The sequence below is a fragment of the Lathyrus oleraceus genome, chromosome 6, assembly GCF_024323335.1.
Source record: "Lathyrus oleraceus cultivar Zhongwan6 chromosome 6, CAAS_Psat_ZW6_1.0, whole genome shotgun sequence".
In the NCBI taxonomy this organism is placed as follows: Eukaryota; Viridiplantae; Streptophyta; class Magnoliopsida; order Fabales; family Fabaceae; genus Lathyrus; species Lathyrus oleraceus.
The window spans coordinates 140,541,448-140,559,327 of NC_066584.1; the positions used below are offsets into that span (position 1 = coordinate 140,541,448).

General features: G+C 36.8%; 1 protein-coding gene across 2 annotated transcripts in view; it reads left to right on the forward strand.

Annotated features, from left to right (window-relative positions):
* Nucleotides 1–11,071, forward strand: part of LOC127091036 (2-Cys peroxiredoxin BAS1, chloroplastic) — a 53,709-nt gene extending 42,638 nt beyond the window's left edge. The window contains exons 6-7 of one of the 2 annotated variants that reach the window (XM_051029543.1): nt 10,562–10,675; nt 10,819–11,071. In XM_051029543.1, coding sequence (XP_050885500.1) covers nt 10,562–10,675; nt 10,819–10,935 — 231 coding nt within the window. In that variant the 3' untranslated portion in view covers nt 10,936–11,071. The remainder of the gene's footprint in view (nt 1–10,561; nt 10,676–10,818) is intronic. The other variant, XM_051029544.1, reaches the window with a different exon arrangement.
* The last annotated feature ends 6,809 nt before the right edge of the window (nt 11,072–17,880 follow it).

Sequence of the window (17,880 nt, forward strand, 5' to 3'; positions counted from 1 at the left end):
TATTTCATTCAAAATATTAAGACAAAGAAATACAGCATTTTTTTAAATATTACAAAGAGGAAAGGTAAATGACATCCTATGGATCCCTATTAGCTCGGGATGCTGGAAGACGAGAAGTGTACAACTTCTTGATCTCTCTCTCATAGGCGGCCTCCATATCAGCTTTCTCCTTTGCAAGTTGATCATACTTCCTTTTCCAGAATTTGGATGACTGAGGAAGCAGAGAAGTCCAAGTGTCGTTCGGATCATCGATCACTCGGTGCTCGAGAAATTCAATCATATCATCTTTCTCCTTGAGCTGCTGCAGCAATTCCTCTCTCTCGCGGATCCAGGCGCGCGAAAGGTCTTCTTCTCTCAACTCTTCTACACGTTGGGTAGGGAGGGTTGAAGGCCCAGCCACATCCAACAGTGTAGGTCTCGGATGATCGTACGGCATTAGGTAGGTAGCAGCCCTCTGTCTGACCCAAGAGGTGTATGGCTCCAAAGCAATGCAATTCTTTGGACCCAACTCATTCCTACTCTTTATGCGGATATTGCGCCAAGCGCGGACAAATCTGGCTTTCAGGCCTTGGGGATCTTTACCCTCCTGAAAGAATACACCTTCTAACAGAATGTTATGGGGTTTATCCTTTAGGGGGAACCCAAGCTGACGACGTGCAAGCGTAGGGTTGTAGGTAATCCCACCACATGTACCAAGAAGAGGCACATTGGGGAATTCACCACAAGAATTGATGATCTGGACGGTATCATACACGCGATCATACCAGGTGATATCATCATTGGTGAGAGACATGAGTCTCTGAGACCACCGTAGACATCCCTTGTTCTCCTTGAAAGCAACCGTCTGCGGCAAGTGCGAAATAAACCACTTGTACAGCAGGGGTAAACAGCAGACAATGACTCCTCCATTCTTCATATTCCTCAGATGCATGGAGACATACGCATCACCCAACAAGGTCGGAACCGGATTAAGAACTGAAAAGATCCTAATGGCATTCATGTCGACGAACTTGTCAAAGTTGGGGAATAGCACCAATCCATAGATGAGCAACACAAATAGAGCCTCAAAGGCATCCTCACTCATGGCCTTCCCATAAAAGGTAGCTTGGGCAATGAGGAACTCGGAAGGAAAACCCTGAATTCCGCCTTTGGTAGTCAGATTAGCTCTAATCAGATCTTCATCTATATGCAACAGGCTGGAAATCTCTCGAGCAGATGGAATACTCTCTAAGCTACTGAACGGCACTTGATCCAGAATAGGAATCCCAATAAGGTGAGAGTATTCTTCCAAAGTCGGCAATAACTGGAAGTCCGGAAATAAGAAGCAATGATAGAGCGGATCATAGAACTGAGCAAGAGTGCTCATCAATCCCTCATCCACTTGAGTAGTCAACAGCGGCAGAAGCTTCCCATAGCGAGCCTTGAAACCCAAGGGATCTAATACATACGATGTCAGATTCCTTAACTCTTTTACATCGGGCTGCTTGAAGCTGTACTTCTTTGTATGCCTTTTTGGTCTTTCCATGTCTGAAAATTTTGCAAATAACCCTTTAAGTTCCTTGAAAATTTTCTCTTTTTTGATGACATGAATGCAGATGAATGCGTGAATGCATGAATGCAACAAACACACTCAAGGATCAAGCAAAGCACACCAAACAAAGGTCGTGGGAAAGCTCTATGTATCCCTAATATCAATCATCCATTTTGGTGGATTTAGGTTTTCACCTTATCGACACCCAAGTTCCATTGATATTAACGGTACATGAACCGGTTCAAACATTCTTAATATCAACCAGCCGCTTTGATGGATTTTAGGTTTTACACCTGATCCGGGATCCATTGATATTAACAATGCTTGAACGACTCAACCACGAATCAAGGGTTTGTTGAGAGTCACGAGCATGGGGTCTCGGTTAAGAACCACCCAAAGGGAGTGTACTAGGGTTTAAACCTGCCAGACATGTTCTATCAGAGGTTCCCATAATCATCGTTCCATCTTTCGAATATTATCGGAGGAACGAATACTCGTATTCCAAGAATATTCTCAAGAGAAACTCTTATGAGTGTAGTATCGCGTGACAATCGTATCAGAACTGACATCTGAACGACCTCCGCACTACGGTCCTAAAAATAGGCCAGGATGGGTTTGGTAAACTAAGGTCCTTGGCTTCTGCGGAACATGATTGAAAGAATAATGCCTAACCACAAATAACTTGTGTGACATTATTAGTTCAACATGACCTCCACCAAGTGAATGGACTCGCAAGTCAACTGGCTAAGGACTACTCCACACCAGTCGACAAGACTATGCCATTCTCCTATCCTAGAGAGCACTCGAGTTCGGGTATAGAACTCATCTCACAAATCACCAAAGCAAACAACAAATGTATATCAAGCAATTCACACATTACAATCAATACATTCATCCCAAATTGTACAAAAATATGTCAGATAAAGAATAATAACATATATCACAACAAGGGTGAAAAGTAGGCAATACAACCAGGGATTCAGAGTTATTTCCCCAGCAGAGTCGCCACTTTTCTGTAGCGGTGTATTCGTCGCTATATGATCTATCGATTAAATCATAAGCTAGGAGATACATTGAAATTTCGAGTCGCCACCGCACTTTTATTTATCCAAAGGATTGGCTAAAAAGCGAACAAAAGCCTAAGAAGTTTTACACGTAGAAAACTAATAAAAAGATCAGAGAGTCTGGGTAAGGGGTAAATTACGCAATGGGAAGGTGTTAGGCACCCACTACGTCCTAGGTACTCCTAGGGAGCCCTTTTCACACTTGTTATGCAAAATTATTATTTGTTACGACAAAAAGATTGTGCAAACATGATTGGGATGGTGAGAAAAGAATATACAAGTTTATTATTTATTGGGTTATTGGGTTCGAACGGATGAACCCGTTGCCTACGTACCTTCCATCAAAGGTAAGGATCAGAACGCCGTAGTTCGGCTAAAAGATTTCCAAAAGTGGGTTAGGTTCAATTTTAAACACAAACCCCAGGTCTTACGTTATCCACGGGAGAAAACTCAACCTTATACAAACAACAACGTCCACCATGTGAGAACAGCTTCAACTTGCCAGGGAGGGGTTAACCCTATAATAGGCGAGGAAGACTTACAATTCAATCACTAAAGACAGAAGGTGAGATTAACATCAACCACTAAGATAAATCAAACCTATAGCTCATGTATGAAAACATTAATGGACAAAGCCAAAACAAGTGAATGAGTGAAGTTAATTGATTATGATTGTGAAAATGAAGTCAAAGTATGATTAAGATTGATTCAGAGAAGTATTATGAAAATGGAGTTTGAAAAAAGTCAAGGACTTGAGTCCAGGTTTTTAGTTTGAAAACATGAAGATGTTTGCACAACACTTATGTCAAGTTTTAAAAGATAAAGTGTGAAAAGGTTCTAAGACGTAATGAATGATGAATGGATGAAGGATGGATAGTAAAACTTCTCAGGCGGTTCACTTCTTGAAATCATATGGGAGATGATTCAAGTGTGTCCTTTGGAATAGCAATTAATAATAACAGACAAGCAAAGCAAGCAAAAGCGGATATCGGATGCCAATCACTGGTCTTATACCAGTCTCCTAAAACAAAACAGGATATCAGAGGCCACTCTATGGACTTACACCAATCTCCACAGGCAAAGAAATAAAAAGCGGATACCGGATACCAATAGATGGATTTACACCAGTCTCCTAAAACAGAACAGGATATCAGATGCCACTCAATGGACTTACACCGATCTCCTCAAAAGAAAAGAACAAAGATGAAATATGGAAGTCAACTGCCAATTATCTGGACTTAGGTTAACTCCACAGTATGCTCCTAGGAAATCCAATGCCACGTCACAGGGACTTATAATGGATCCTCACATACAAGAACAAAAGCAACAATATGATCACAGGAATGCAAATGCCAACCTACAGGGACTTATAATTGCAACCTCTCATACAAGCAGATGAACAAACTATGATCACAGGGAAGCAGATGCCAACTTACAGGGACTTATAATTGCAACCTCTCATACAAGCAGATGAACAAACTATGATCACAGGGAAGCAGATGCCAACTTACAGGGACTTATAACTGCAACCTCACATACAAATCAAACAGATCAAACTATGATCACAGGATAACAGATGCCAACTTACAGGGACTTATAACTGTATCCTCACAAACAAACAAACAAAGCAACAGAAGATATGAGTGACCAATGAGGTCTTACACTCTATCCTTCCATATCACAGGAGCAAGGGCCAAAGAAATGGACTTACAATTGTCCTCAATGGGTAAACAACAATGATAACATCACAAAACAAATGAGATGATCATGCACTAATGGCAATTGATGATGATAGATGCATAGCATACAGGCAAGCAAGTGCATATGACAATCAAACAATCAATGAATATCAAACAGCACACTCTATAGCCAAACAATGGGGGCTCACACAAGAGGGTTTGACTTTGAAAGTCCACTGTAATGGGTGAAGGTCGCTCTTAACCTGGCCATTGAGGGGCTCAGGTGAAGCAGATGAATAGGATATGAGGGGTGTGCCTCATTGCTTCTATCTCAAATCAGAGAGAGCATCAAAGAAAGTGTGGGAGCTCAGAAAGTAGGAACTCTCTCCACATTATTGACTCGATTAGATCTTGGGTATTTATCTCATTGCTTCAACCAGGTACTGGGAGCAAAGAGAGGACACACTGAATAGTGGGGGATAGATTGCTTATCCCTACCTTCCACCAATTGCCTTACTTGAAGGACTTTTCCTGCTTGGGACAAATATAAACACACACAGGCATTGCCTCTTAAGGAGGACTTCAGACAGTTTGCCCGGTCAAATAACAGACCGGGTCTCCAGACTACATGAAGAAGAAGTAATTATACCTCAAAGCAAATGCTAAAAAGCAAAGCAAGCAAGCAAGTTCAAAGAACTTAGGCAACTAAAGTACCTGAAAAAGTCAAACCAATTAGTAAACAGTTCAACAATTAAAACAAAGAGAAATGAACCAAAAGTCAACCACAGAGGGACCAATTGTGCAAGGCACAAAGACTCAAGCATATGAGTCACCTACAAAACAAAGTGTTAGCACATGATAAACAAACCAACTCAATCAAAATTGAAAGGTCTTTGGGGCATTGGTGCTCAACCTGAAACAAACAGCTCAATTGTAAGCTTACAAGACCACTAGGACTAGCCTAGGGTCAAAGATGAAAGAAAAAGGTCAAGGCAGCAAGCAATATTCAATCAAAGTCAAATTCAATCATGTAAGAATCAAACACAATTGGATTCAAACTTATATCATGCATCAAGGTCATTTCATAAGCCAAAGAATGCAAAGCATAGCAAAGGAGGCATACAAAAGTCAACAGCAAAGACTTCATTCAAAAGTCAACTCAAACAATCTCAAAAATTATGAAATAAATCACACTCAATCCTAACATCTAACATGGTATACATGTCAAATTTCATGGCATTTGGATGAGAGGAAGGTAGTCAAATAAAATCATGAAGTCAAATCAAATTCAAGTAAGCATGATGAAAGTCAACAAGCATGGGTCAACTTCAAAAAATCATATCAATTTGAAAACAGAAGATAAATGAGTGAGATTAACACCATTGCAAAGCTTGAGATGTCTAGTTATCACATATGAAATTTCATGGTCATACAATAAGATATGAGAATTTCACAAAGGATTTGGCAAGGCATAACACAAAAAGTCAACAAATGACCAAGTATGGAAGAAAATTCACAATCAAATGGAAAACAGCATGATTAAATCCAAGAAAATTCATACACAAACTAGACATGTGATAGGTCATTCATGCAAAATTTGGAGTCAATTGGATAGGAGGAAGCATGTGAACAAAAATCATACATTTGCATATCATTGGTGTGACACAAATTGTCACACCCTAGCTCAAAAATTCATATCTATCAAACCACAAATGAGAAATCCACAAACTTTATATGGAAATGAAGGTCAAGGTGTCTAGTTTCACCACAAAAAATTTCAAGCTCAATGGATGCAATATGACAATTTCATAATTGAAATGGCACAATGTATCATTTTGGCATACATGTTGGGAAATCATTTATCATTTAAAATCCAGAACATGAAAAATTAATTAAAATTCACCATAAAATAGTAGACATCTTTGTGATCATCATGCAAAAAATTTCATAATTTTTGAGTGAAAATTGAATGAGAAATAAATTGTAGAAATGGAGGAAATAGTTGGATGCAATATGAACAAATGGCATGGCAAAGTGGTCAAAGCAAAGTCAAAGCAGTGGCACAAGTGTAATTCTGGACCTCATTAAACCAAACTGTGCGTTTTGATGCATGGAAACGGAATGTTCTCATTGGCCAACGGCCAATGGAACAGTAAACACCAAAGAAACTTCATATTTTCTGATTTTTAGAAACCCTAGGGTTTAACATACAGCAGGGCAGCTCAAAATGCTCATCTTCAATTGATTATCATGGCCAACAAACCTCAAGCAAAATCACACAGACCAACATGGTAACACAAATGTGGTATTCATGCAGCATAGAACAACAGCAACCAACAAGACAATATGGGAAAGGTATGAGTTCATCATCATAAAAACGAACTTCAAGCAACATCACACAATAACATGGCATTGGGAATACTCATACTGCAACCAAACAACAGCATACAAAATGCTTCACATGGTCATGAGGTTTCAAACAGCAGCAAGGCAACAGCATGGCATCGTGTAATCATCAACATGTAACCAAATGAAATAAACAAACAGCATTCAACACAAGCAAACATAATATGAATCAAGGTGGATTTCTGGACATGTTCCTAGAGTTTCAAACAAGCAGCAACATGGTTTCAGCATTGTAAGCATCGAATTTGGCAATGTGTAGCAGCAAGTAATCAGTCAGCATACCACACATAAACATGAGAAAAATCCTGGACAGGGTAGTTTCGAAACAGCCAGCATTGACATATTCATCATCATCATGTTCATCAAAACAATAGCACATAACAGCATAGCAGTTGTACTCAACAGCAACACAAAAATCGACCAGCCACAACAGCATCATCATAACAGCAGCAGGCACATATTCATGTTGTCACCAATCATCAAAACAAAATGACTCGACCAAACCACACAAACAATATGGCATTGGGAAATGGTTAAGGTTTCAACAGCTGCAGGGCATGTGCAGCGACAACATGTATCATGTATTCTCATGCTTCCAACACAAACAACAGCAGGGCAAATAAATGTTCATCAATCATCATCATTCGACCAACATTTCAAAAGTAAGGTAACAGTATTCAGCTGGCATACTAACACAAACAGAATATGAATCAATATGGATTTCTGAGCATGTTCAAGGCTGCGATGACAGCAGGGTATTAACAGCATGGTTAAGCATCATTCAATATTTATCAAAACTGCAGCAGGACTTTAGCAGCATGGTATGATGTGTTCATTAGCATCCAAACAAAACAGACAACAGCATAGTAATGGTATGGCAAAATCATTCAGCAACATTTATCAACCATGAACAAAATGAACCTAACCAGCCTCAATACTCATGCAATACTGACATCAACTAATCATCAAAATGACTTAGCACAAACATACATCAGCATGGATTTAGCAAGCAGTCAATAGCAACTTCCATCATTATGAACTCATTCAAAAAAATAAGCATCAAGCAAGCAGCATGGCAGTGGTAATGTTCTTCAATGCAAACATGTCATACACAATAAAACCAAAACAAACATAAGATTTCTAGGCAGCCTAAGGGTTTAAGCATAACAGCAGCAACTCAACATCAATGCTCAACATTCACACAGGCAATTTCAGACAGACATAATGAACAACATGGCCAATGGAACATCAAGCAAACTTTGACCAACAACCAAACAAACAGTAATCCTGGAAATTCTGGGCAGCATAGGTTTGAACAGCAAGCATAGACTCATCATCACCATAAGCTCGAAAATTCATCATGCCCAGAATTAAAATATGAGTACAGTAGTGTAATCCTCATGCATCGCACATACACAATCCATTCATGGTTTTCAGGAAAAACGCAGCATCACAGCAAATCGAAAGAAAAATACATTCAAGCATAAAAATGAAAACTCATATTTCTCTCAGCATAACCAACCATTTCAAGCAAATGAACACTCATTAGAATCAACATCAAACAAACTATTCAAAGCACATCATGGCATGGTAAAAGAAGGAGGTCGAAAAACTTACTTATTTTTGAAGAAATGGGGATGCAGTGGTCTTTGAGTGGTCGTAAGCAAAAACAGGTGAGCACAATGGTTGATAATGATGGAAGCTTGAAGAACCTTGGCTCAGTAGTGCTTGGAAACAACCATAACTCGAGCTGCCATTGAAGGATTTCTTTGAAAACAGACCATGATGAAAGCTGTGCAGAGGATGTTTGATGCAGCAAATCACTTTCAAATGGAGTCCAGATGAAGAAATAATGAAGGTGGTTCAAGGGTTTTTGATGTTTTGCTCAGAATTCCCTTTGTGCAAAAATGCAAGATGAAAGGAGAATGAATGTTTTTGGTCGGTGGCTGCTTGTCTCTAGGGTTTAATCTGGCAGAAAATCACTTTATATATGTCTGTTTTATCTCTACTAATCAAATGCTAAACTGGTTTAGTCTTGGTGGAGTGATTTGCATTTTTGCTAATTAAGGAACAAGTGAAAAGGAGGTGTGTTTGTCTGCACAAATTTGGGCCTGAGCATGCTGCAAATGACCATGCCAATTGCTGCTTTTGGTCTGCTGCAGAATTGTTGTATGTGTTTTGTTTGTGTACTTCCTTTTTGCAACAAATGCCAAATTTGCATTTTGATTCAAAATGGTAGGAAAATGGTGATATGATGATGGTTTAAGGATTGGAACAAGTCACAAATGATATATGAAACACCTCCCAATTGGCAAAAATGAGAAAAAGTCCATAAGTCAAAAAGTCAACTGTGAGTCAAACTTTGATTTTTAAAGGAATAGGTCCAAAAATGCCATTTTGAATGGTAAGGTTTTAGGTCATGAAATTTATATTTTTGGAAAGAGGATGAAAAATGTGGTTTGTAGGAAAAAACCCCACCAAATTTGGCCTTATGGTTTGGGAGATATGCTCAGTTGAAGTTCAAAAATTGGTGAAAATGATTTGATCATATCTTGACAACCACACATGGGATTTGAGAGTTCTTGGACTTTTTGAAAATGGGAGAACAAGATCTTCAACTTTCATGTTGGGCAAAAATTCATTTGGAGCTTGTATCATGATGTAAGTTTAAGATCAAGAAGTTTCCATTTTTGGCAGTTGAAATTACAGGTCCACTTGCTATTTCTGGAAAATTTTCTGATTTGACTTGATTTTCTTCCATGATGAGGTTGAACATGATAGATGAGGCTTGTACAAGCATGAATGAACTTCTTCAGATCAATTCTATCCACCAAATCTTTGATTAAATCCACAGTTGACCAAGTTTGACTTTTCTAGGGTTTTGGACTGATTGAACTTCTTCTGATGAATTCCAAACCCTAATTCCTTGAGAACTTGACTTCAAATGATGTCCCAAGTTGTATGAACTTTTGATTAATGAACATGGTGCCCAAATTCTGCAAGAATGGCCACCATCCATTGCTTTGATTGACTGTTGACTGACTTTGACCTAATTGCTGATGATTGCTTCAACTGCAAGCAACAAGGTTAGACTGACAATATTTTTGTACTTTTTTTTTGAATAATAAACATATGAAAGCAAAGATATACAAATGCAAAGTATGCTTTGGTGATCAAGAAACAAACCACAAGGCAATCTATCCACTAAGAGGAAAGCAAAGGCATGCAATGATCCTTGAGGTTATGATATGATATGATATGGGCCATGAGGGATCTTAGGGCCCAAAATTGGGGTCTTACAGCTGGCTCACAACCTAAAACATTTTTTCACACCTCACACCTTTCAAAATACCTTCAGAAAATCACCACTTGGTATACATTCATATTAGAATCATTACCGAGTTATATTTTTCTAAACAATTTTCAAAACTAAACGAGATAATCACTTTGTATACATTCATACAAGAATCATTACAAAGTTAAATTCTCTTTTCAAAACAATTTTTCTAAACAATTCACAAACACTTTTTTTTAGACAAAAATAATATAAGTGATCGAGCAATTAAGAGCCCATGGATAACCATGGATACAAAGGGTGCTAACACCTTCCCTTTGTATAATGTACCTCCCGAACCCAAAATCTAAATTAAGGTTTTTCCTGTTCTTTTCCACCTTTCCTTATTGGATAAAAGAAAAGTCGGTGGCGACTCTTGCTAACCGCGACATTGCGATTAAAACCACAAAAAAGTCCAGTTCACCGTATGACAAAGGTCACAATGCTTATTAGCATTAAGTGGTAAAAATTTGGTATTGCCTACGATTCCATTATTTCAAACTTGTGTCATAATTACCTAAAAAACAAAAAACATCCAATGATGCAGGGAATTGCATTGAGAGGATTGTTCATTATCGATAAGGAAGGGGTTATTCAACATTCTACCATCAACAACTTGGCAATTGGTAGAAGTGTTGATGAGACAAAGAGAACACTCCAGGTGATTGATTATACAACTAACTAGAACTTCATGAAGATTGAACAACATTCTACTTAGAATATCACATTTTTATTTATTACATCTATATCCATTCCAACGAGTACATAATTTCATCGATCCTCTGTTTTGCATTGGTCTTGCAGGCCCTGCAGTATGTACAAGAGAACCCAGATGAAGTTTGCCCTGCTGGATGGAAGCCTGGGGAGAAGTCCATGAAACCAGACCCCAAACTTAGCAAAGATTACTTTGCAGCGGTATAATGTGTATAACAGTTAAGAGTAGCCACACGCATCTGTATCAATTTGAGTTATGAAAGAGTATTATGTAATAGTATTTGCTGGTGTACTGGATTCTGTAATGTACTATGTATTGATAATTTGCAATTTCTTTTGATTATGGTGTCTGTATGATCATAATCGTGTGTGAAGTTATTGGAAAAAATAGATAAAAATTGTAATATTTTATTCGTCAGTCTTAGGCTGATTTATATAGTGAAGATAAAAATTATTACAATTGATTTTCTCCTTAATGGAGAATAAAGAAAAATAAAGGTAGTATTAAAGACAATAATAAAATCGGAAATAATATATTTTCCAACACCCCCTTCAAGTTGGTGTATAGATATCTATCATGTCCAACTTGTCTATCAAATACTCAAAAGTAGGCCTTGTCAAATTTTTGGTTAGGATATCCGCAGTTTGTTGACTTGAAGTCACGAATGGTAGACATATGATTCCCGCATCTAACTTCTCCTTTATGAAGTGTCGATCAATCTCGATATGCTTGGTTCTGTCATGTTGAACTGGATTATGAGATGTGCTAATAGTAGCTTTACTGTCAGAGTACAATTTCAATGGAAGCTCAATTTTCATCTTAAGTTCTTCTAGGACTCTAAGGATCCATAATCCTTCACAAATACCTTGAGACATAGTTCTAAACTCGGCCTCTGCACTACTCCTTGCTACAATTCCTTGTTTCTTACTCCTCCATGTCACAAAATTACCCCTAACATAGGTACAATATCCAGAGGTTGATCTTCTATCTGTGACTGAACCTGCCCAATCGGCATCGGTGAAGATAGACACATTTTTTTTCACTAGTTTTCTTAAAAGATAATCATTTTTCAGGATTTCCCTTCAAATATCTCAGTATCCTATAGACTGCGTCAAGATTTTCCTAGAAAGGAGAATGCATAAACTGACTCACTATACTAACTGAGAAAGCAATATTAGGTCGGATGTGTGACAAATAAACCAGTATCAATAGAAACATTACCTTCTCCCCAAAGTTTAGCATTAGGATCCATAGGGGTATCTGCAGGACGACATCCACTCATTCCTATTTCTTTCAACAAGTCTATAATGTATTTATGCTGTGAAACCACAATACCATTTTTTGACCGAGCAACCTCCATACCTAGAAAATATCTCATGAATCCCAGGTCCTTGATTTCAAAGTCTACTGCCAATTTCTCTTTTACTCTTGTCATTTCCAATGTATCGTCTCCAGTAAGGAGAATATCATCAACATAAACAATTAGGACAACAACTTTCCCATCGTGGGAGAATTTTGTGAATAAGGTATGGTCAGTCTGTCCTTGGATGTACCCTTGTTTCTTCATGGACTGAGTGAATTTTTCAAACCAAACTCTAGGGGACTGCTTTAATCCATACAAAGACTTATTTAGTTTGCACACATTTGATCCAAATTTGTTTTCAAAGCCAGGAGGAATGTCCATATATACTTCTTCTTCTAGATCGCCATTAAGAAAGACATTCTTAACATCTAACTGATGCAAAGGCCAATCCATAGCAAGAGACAAAAGAATTCTGATAGTGTTCAATTTTACAATAGGAGCAAATGTCTCTGAGTAATCTATACCATAGGCCTAAGTAAAGCCTTTAGCCACCAAGCGAGCCTTGTACCTTTCAATTGACCCATCTAAATTATACTTCACAATAAACACCCATTTGCATTCAACTATCTTCTTGCCATCTGGTAGTGACGTAGCACTCCAAGTTTTGTTCTTTTCAAGAGCTTTCATCTCCTCAAGTAAAACTTTGGAATTTATAGAGAAACCTGTACACTTTTTGGAATTTCTACACTAGATAATTTTGAAGTGAAGGCAGACATAGATGAAGACAAATTTGAATATGATATAAAATTGGACATGGGATGTTTAGTGCAAGATCTGGCAGGTCTTCTAATGGCAATAGGATCACCTATATCAGGATACAAAATACGACTCTCAGAAACAGAGATAGCCTTGCCTTTTCTTTTGTGAGGAAATTGATCATTCCCCGGTTCAGATTCCTGGCAGTGTTGAGATGTAGACTTGTCCTTTCCTTTATGGTGCTTTTTCACAAAAACCCTTCCTTTCCAAGTCCTGTTTCCTAATTCAAATTTGTTTTGTTGAAATGACTCATTATTTTGTGGCACTTCAATTAGATCATCGTTTTCAGGATTCTCATTGTTTTCTACAAGAGAAAATCTAGGCTCAGATTCACAAGGTTCCTTACTCATGACAGGAGTAGGATCAGATAAAGAATCATGGCCATTTTCTATTGGTGCAGGTGTAAAAATCTTAGAATTTTATGATATTGACAAAGATAAGTTATTTAAAAAACTCATGTCCTTAATTTGAAACGAGTCTTCGTTTATCTCCTCCCCTTGAAGATGAGTGTCATAAAAAAAAGGTTTATTTTCAAAGAATGTAACATCCATAGTGACAAACATTTTCTTATCTTTTGGATCAAAACACTTATATCCTTTTGGGGTTGAGGAGTATCCAACAAAGACATATTTTATAGCACGTGACTCAAGTTTTCCAACATTTTTATGTTCATGAACAAAGGATGTGCAACCAAAGATTTTTAAAGTCAAATCAGTTAAAACACGAGTACTAGGAAAATATTCTTTGAAGACATTAATAGGAGTTTGAAAATCGAGAATTTTGGAGGGCATTATGTTAATTAAATACGCAGTTGTTAAAATAGCTTCGCCCCACAAATAATTTGGTACTTTATTTGAAAAAAGTAGAGCTCTAGCAACCTCTAGTAAATGTCTATTTTTCCTTTCGGCCACTCCATTTTGTTGAGGAGTATTAGGACATGAACTTTGATGTACAATCCCATTTTGTAGAAAAAAATCACCCAGGATAGTGTTAAAATATTCTTTGCCATTATCACTTCTAAAGACTTGAATATTTGTTTGAAATTGGTTCTGCATCATTAAAATAAAATTCTTTACAGTCTGACAAACATCTGTTTTCCCCTTTAACAAGTACACCCAACATACTCTTGTATGGTCATCTATAAATGTGATAAACCATTTTTTGAGAGAGAGTGTACTTGTACGGTTAGGGCCCCAAACATCACCGTGTATAATAGAAAAAAGTTTTGATGGTTTATAAGGCTGTATTGAAAACTGGGAACGATGATGCTTTGCAAATTCACATGCTTCACATTTAAACGAAGAAAAGTTCTTATTGTGAAATATCTTAGGAAACAAGTGTTTTAAGTAACGAAAACTAGGATGACCTAATCTTAAATGCCATACCATAATGTTGTCATCTTTATTATTCAAAACAGAAAAAGACTCAAAGCAGGAACTTATTGTTTTTGAAGGTAGGTGTGATGCAAATCCAATGTCAAGGTAGTAGAGTCCTCCACTCTCCTTAGCACTGTTAATCATCTTCCCCGAGTTCAAATTCTGAAAGACATAGTGAGATCGAAAAAAATTAGTTTGGAAATTTATATCTTGGGCTAATTTACTGACGGATATTAAATTACAAGATAAATTTGGAACATGAAGGACATTTTAAGAGTTAACATTGAAGATAACACAACTGACCATTTACCTGCAATGGCTGAAAAAGAGCCATATGCGATTTTTATTTTTTGATTACCTGCACATGGAGTATATGAAGAGAACAAAGTAGATTCACCTGTCATGTGATCGGAGGCTCCTGAATCTACTATCCAAGTATGTCTGGGACTGACACTAAGAAATGCAGAATTACTTTTTGTTGTTATAGAGCAAGAAGGGGTTGGAGACTCGAGGAGTTTGTACAGTCTGTCTAGTTGCTCCGTAGTGAGTGGAAACTGAGACGGAGGAGGTTTCTCCCCTTGATCAGAATTACTAGCCTGAAATGCACGACCACTTTTCTTCTTCCAGTTAGGAGGTTTACCTTTGAGCTTCCAACAAGTTTCACGTGTATGTCATGCGCGCTTGTAGTGATCACACCAAGGAACTTTATCTGACCTTCTTCCCTCGTCAAGGTTCCTAGTAGGTAGAGTTGAGCCTTCAGATTCAGAATTTCGTGGTGTCTTGCCCATCATAATTCCTTGCCGTGCCTCTTCCCTTCTTATTTCTGCAAAAATTTCACGAAGAGTTGACAATGGTACTTTTCCGCGGCCATCGTCGTTTCTGCGGTCGACGCCCGATTCAGATTGTGGCCAGTCGCCATGGTTGGATCTAGTGTAGGTCTGTGATGGGGAATGCCACCTGTTGTTGTTATTTGTCATAGGAGGCTAAACGAGTATGTGAATCGGGTCGAACAAAAATATGTTGAGGAAAATTTTATGGTAACCCCTAACTCAACAAAAATAGGTTGAGGAAAGCTTTACGGTGACCCCTAATCCAGTGCTCTTGATACCATGTTGGAAAAAATAGATAAAAACTGTAATATTTTATTCGTCAGCCTTAGGCTTGTTTATATAATGAAGATACACTTATTACAATTGATTTTCTCCTTAATGAAGAATAAAGAAAAATAAAGGTAGTATTAAAAACAATAATAAAACCGAAAATAATATATTTTCCAACAGATGTATACCTTTTGCCATAACTGGAGTTCCATGCCGCCTTCAATCCCTTGCAAAATTGGATAAAATTGGAAACTATCACTTTGCTAAAATGAAATTTAGAAACTAAATGCTGACTGAAAATTAAGTTTGTAAGTATGAAAAAAAGAAGTTTGAAACAATAATTGAAAAATCTCAACAAAAGCAATTTTTATGGGTTTTTGTGCTCATTCAACTTAACATGTATCATGCATGTTTATTGGGTAAGAATTCCCTCCCGTGAACATTTCATTTGAGAGGGAGAAGTGGAAATCTATACCATTGAAATTGCACTTTTTAATGTTTTTCACATTTTGTACTTTTTGATGGGTGGTCCAGATTTGGCTGGATACACATTTCAATAGAGAGAATCTTCTCCCATGTTTATCCTAGCAGTTTTAACAATATGATAGATGTTTCAGCATAAATTATGACCAAGTATTATCCAATTTGAAATGTACATTAATATTTTTACGATGAACAATATTTTTTTTTATAAATAAAAAATATTTTAATTTTTAATTTTTTTATAACATAAATATATAATTTATGATTAACCAATTTTATTATTGCATTAATCATGAAAATATAGGATATCAATCACATATTTTTCTTATAATTCGTTAACCAAGTTTACTACTTCATTAATCAATAAATATCATAACATTAACTAAATTTTGATTTGGTCAAGGAATTATAAGTAAAATGTGTGGTTAATAATCTGTATTTTTTTGGTTAATCCAATAATAAAATTAATTAATTATAAAATTTATATTTATGTAAAAAAATATTATTTCCCGCATAAATAGGGTGAATAATGTTAGATGTAAGTATTTGATGTATAAATTGGTGTAAGAATAACATTATTGATTTTATTAGCTTGCAAGTCTAAGTTTTTTAATACACCCCAAAATAACAATATCTTATTTTTTAACAAAAGACTGTAATTTGTTTATAATCATCTAAACATATATTAAATATGTTTAATTTTATAATGTATTATCATTTACATAGATTTATGAGTTCAGAAACTTTAGTTTAGTTGCCATGAAATCATATCATTTGGAATGATTCCGAAAGGATTTTTTGGAATCCACTTTGATCCCTACCAGAGATGCTTCCAGAACCACGATGATTATCTTCGGAAGGACCCTTTCGAAATGAGAGTTTCCTTTTTTATTTATAGGAGTGAGGGAGGGAGAGAGAGCGCGCCTAAATTACTACTACTAACATTTGCTGAAAGATAGAATTCTAAGACACCATCCTTTCATTTTTGTTGGTGAGATGACTCACACCTTGGAATATGTGTCATGTCTACTCCATATTCTTATTATAGGTCGATTATTAGATCATCATTTAATTCATAGGTCCGAGGAAATTAACTTAATGGTTGAAGAGTTGAGAGTTGAACTAGAGGATAATGAACATTGATAGTTTTTAGACCTAAGGATGTCATGAAATGTTTAAATGGATGGAATAATTATACACCAATCATTTGACACACTATTTCCCATCACAACAATGACAAGCGAATAAAGCACCATGACTTTGTGTCATAAGGACTTATTTCTTGTATTTGGTTGACACAACTATTTTTGTTGATAAGAGTGTAATATACAGAAAATATTATAGTTGAGATACTTTACATAAGTAGATAGTATTCTCAAGTTCTCTTGGGGAAATGTATATCTTGTTCACTTATACGATCAAATGAACGATGCAAGGAAGTTCAAGATCAGACACTTGGAAGGAGACACTCATCTCCTTCAGGTAATATTAAAAAAAATTATAATAACTTATTGGTATATTTCCTATATAGTTCATAATATTTTATGCTTAACCTATTTGAATACTCTGGAGACTGCAACACTTTTCAACTATTGCTTCACGAGAAGTTTGAACCGACTGCAACGAAGAGTTTCCCTAGATGTGTTTGCTTTCTCCACATAAAGGGAATTCCATTGCTAAGACATGATAGCATGCTCTAGACTATATTTTGGTGGATGCTGTATGTTCCTCTCCTCACACTGATCAGTGTCAGACACATATATTGGAAGATATTTACTAGTACTCGTGATGCATAGACACATATATTAGAAGATATCTACTAGTACTCATGATACATAGACACATATATTGGAAGATATCTACTAGTACTCATGATAGCTTGTGGTAGTCAATTATGTAGTCCCCCTTATTTACGAGAGTATATACTAAGGAAATTTAGGTTTGTACATAATGTCCTAGAGGATATTTCCATTATTGCACATCCTATAATGTCTCATGTTGTTGTTCTCACATTTGTAAACTACCAAGGTCATTTGGCTCTAGAGGCGATACAAAGATGCCACCTGCTCAACC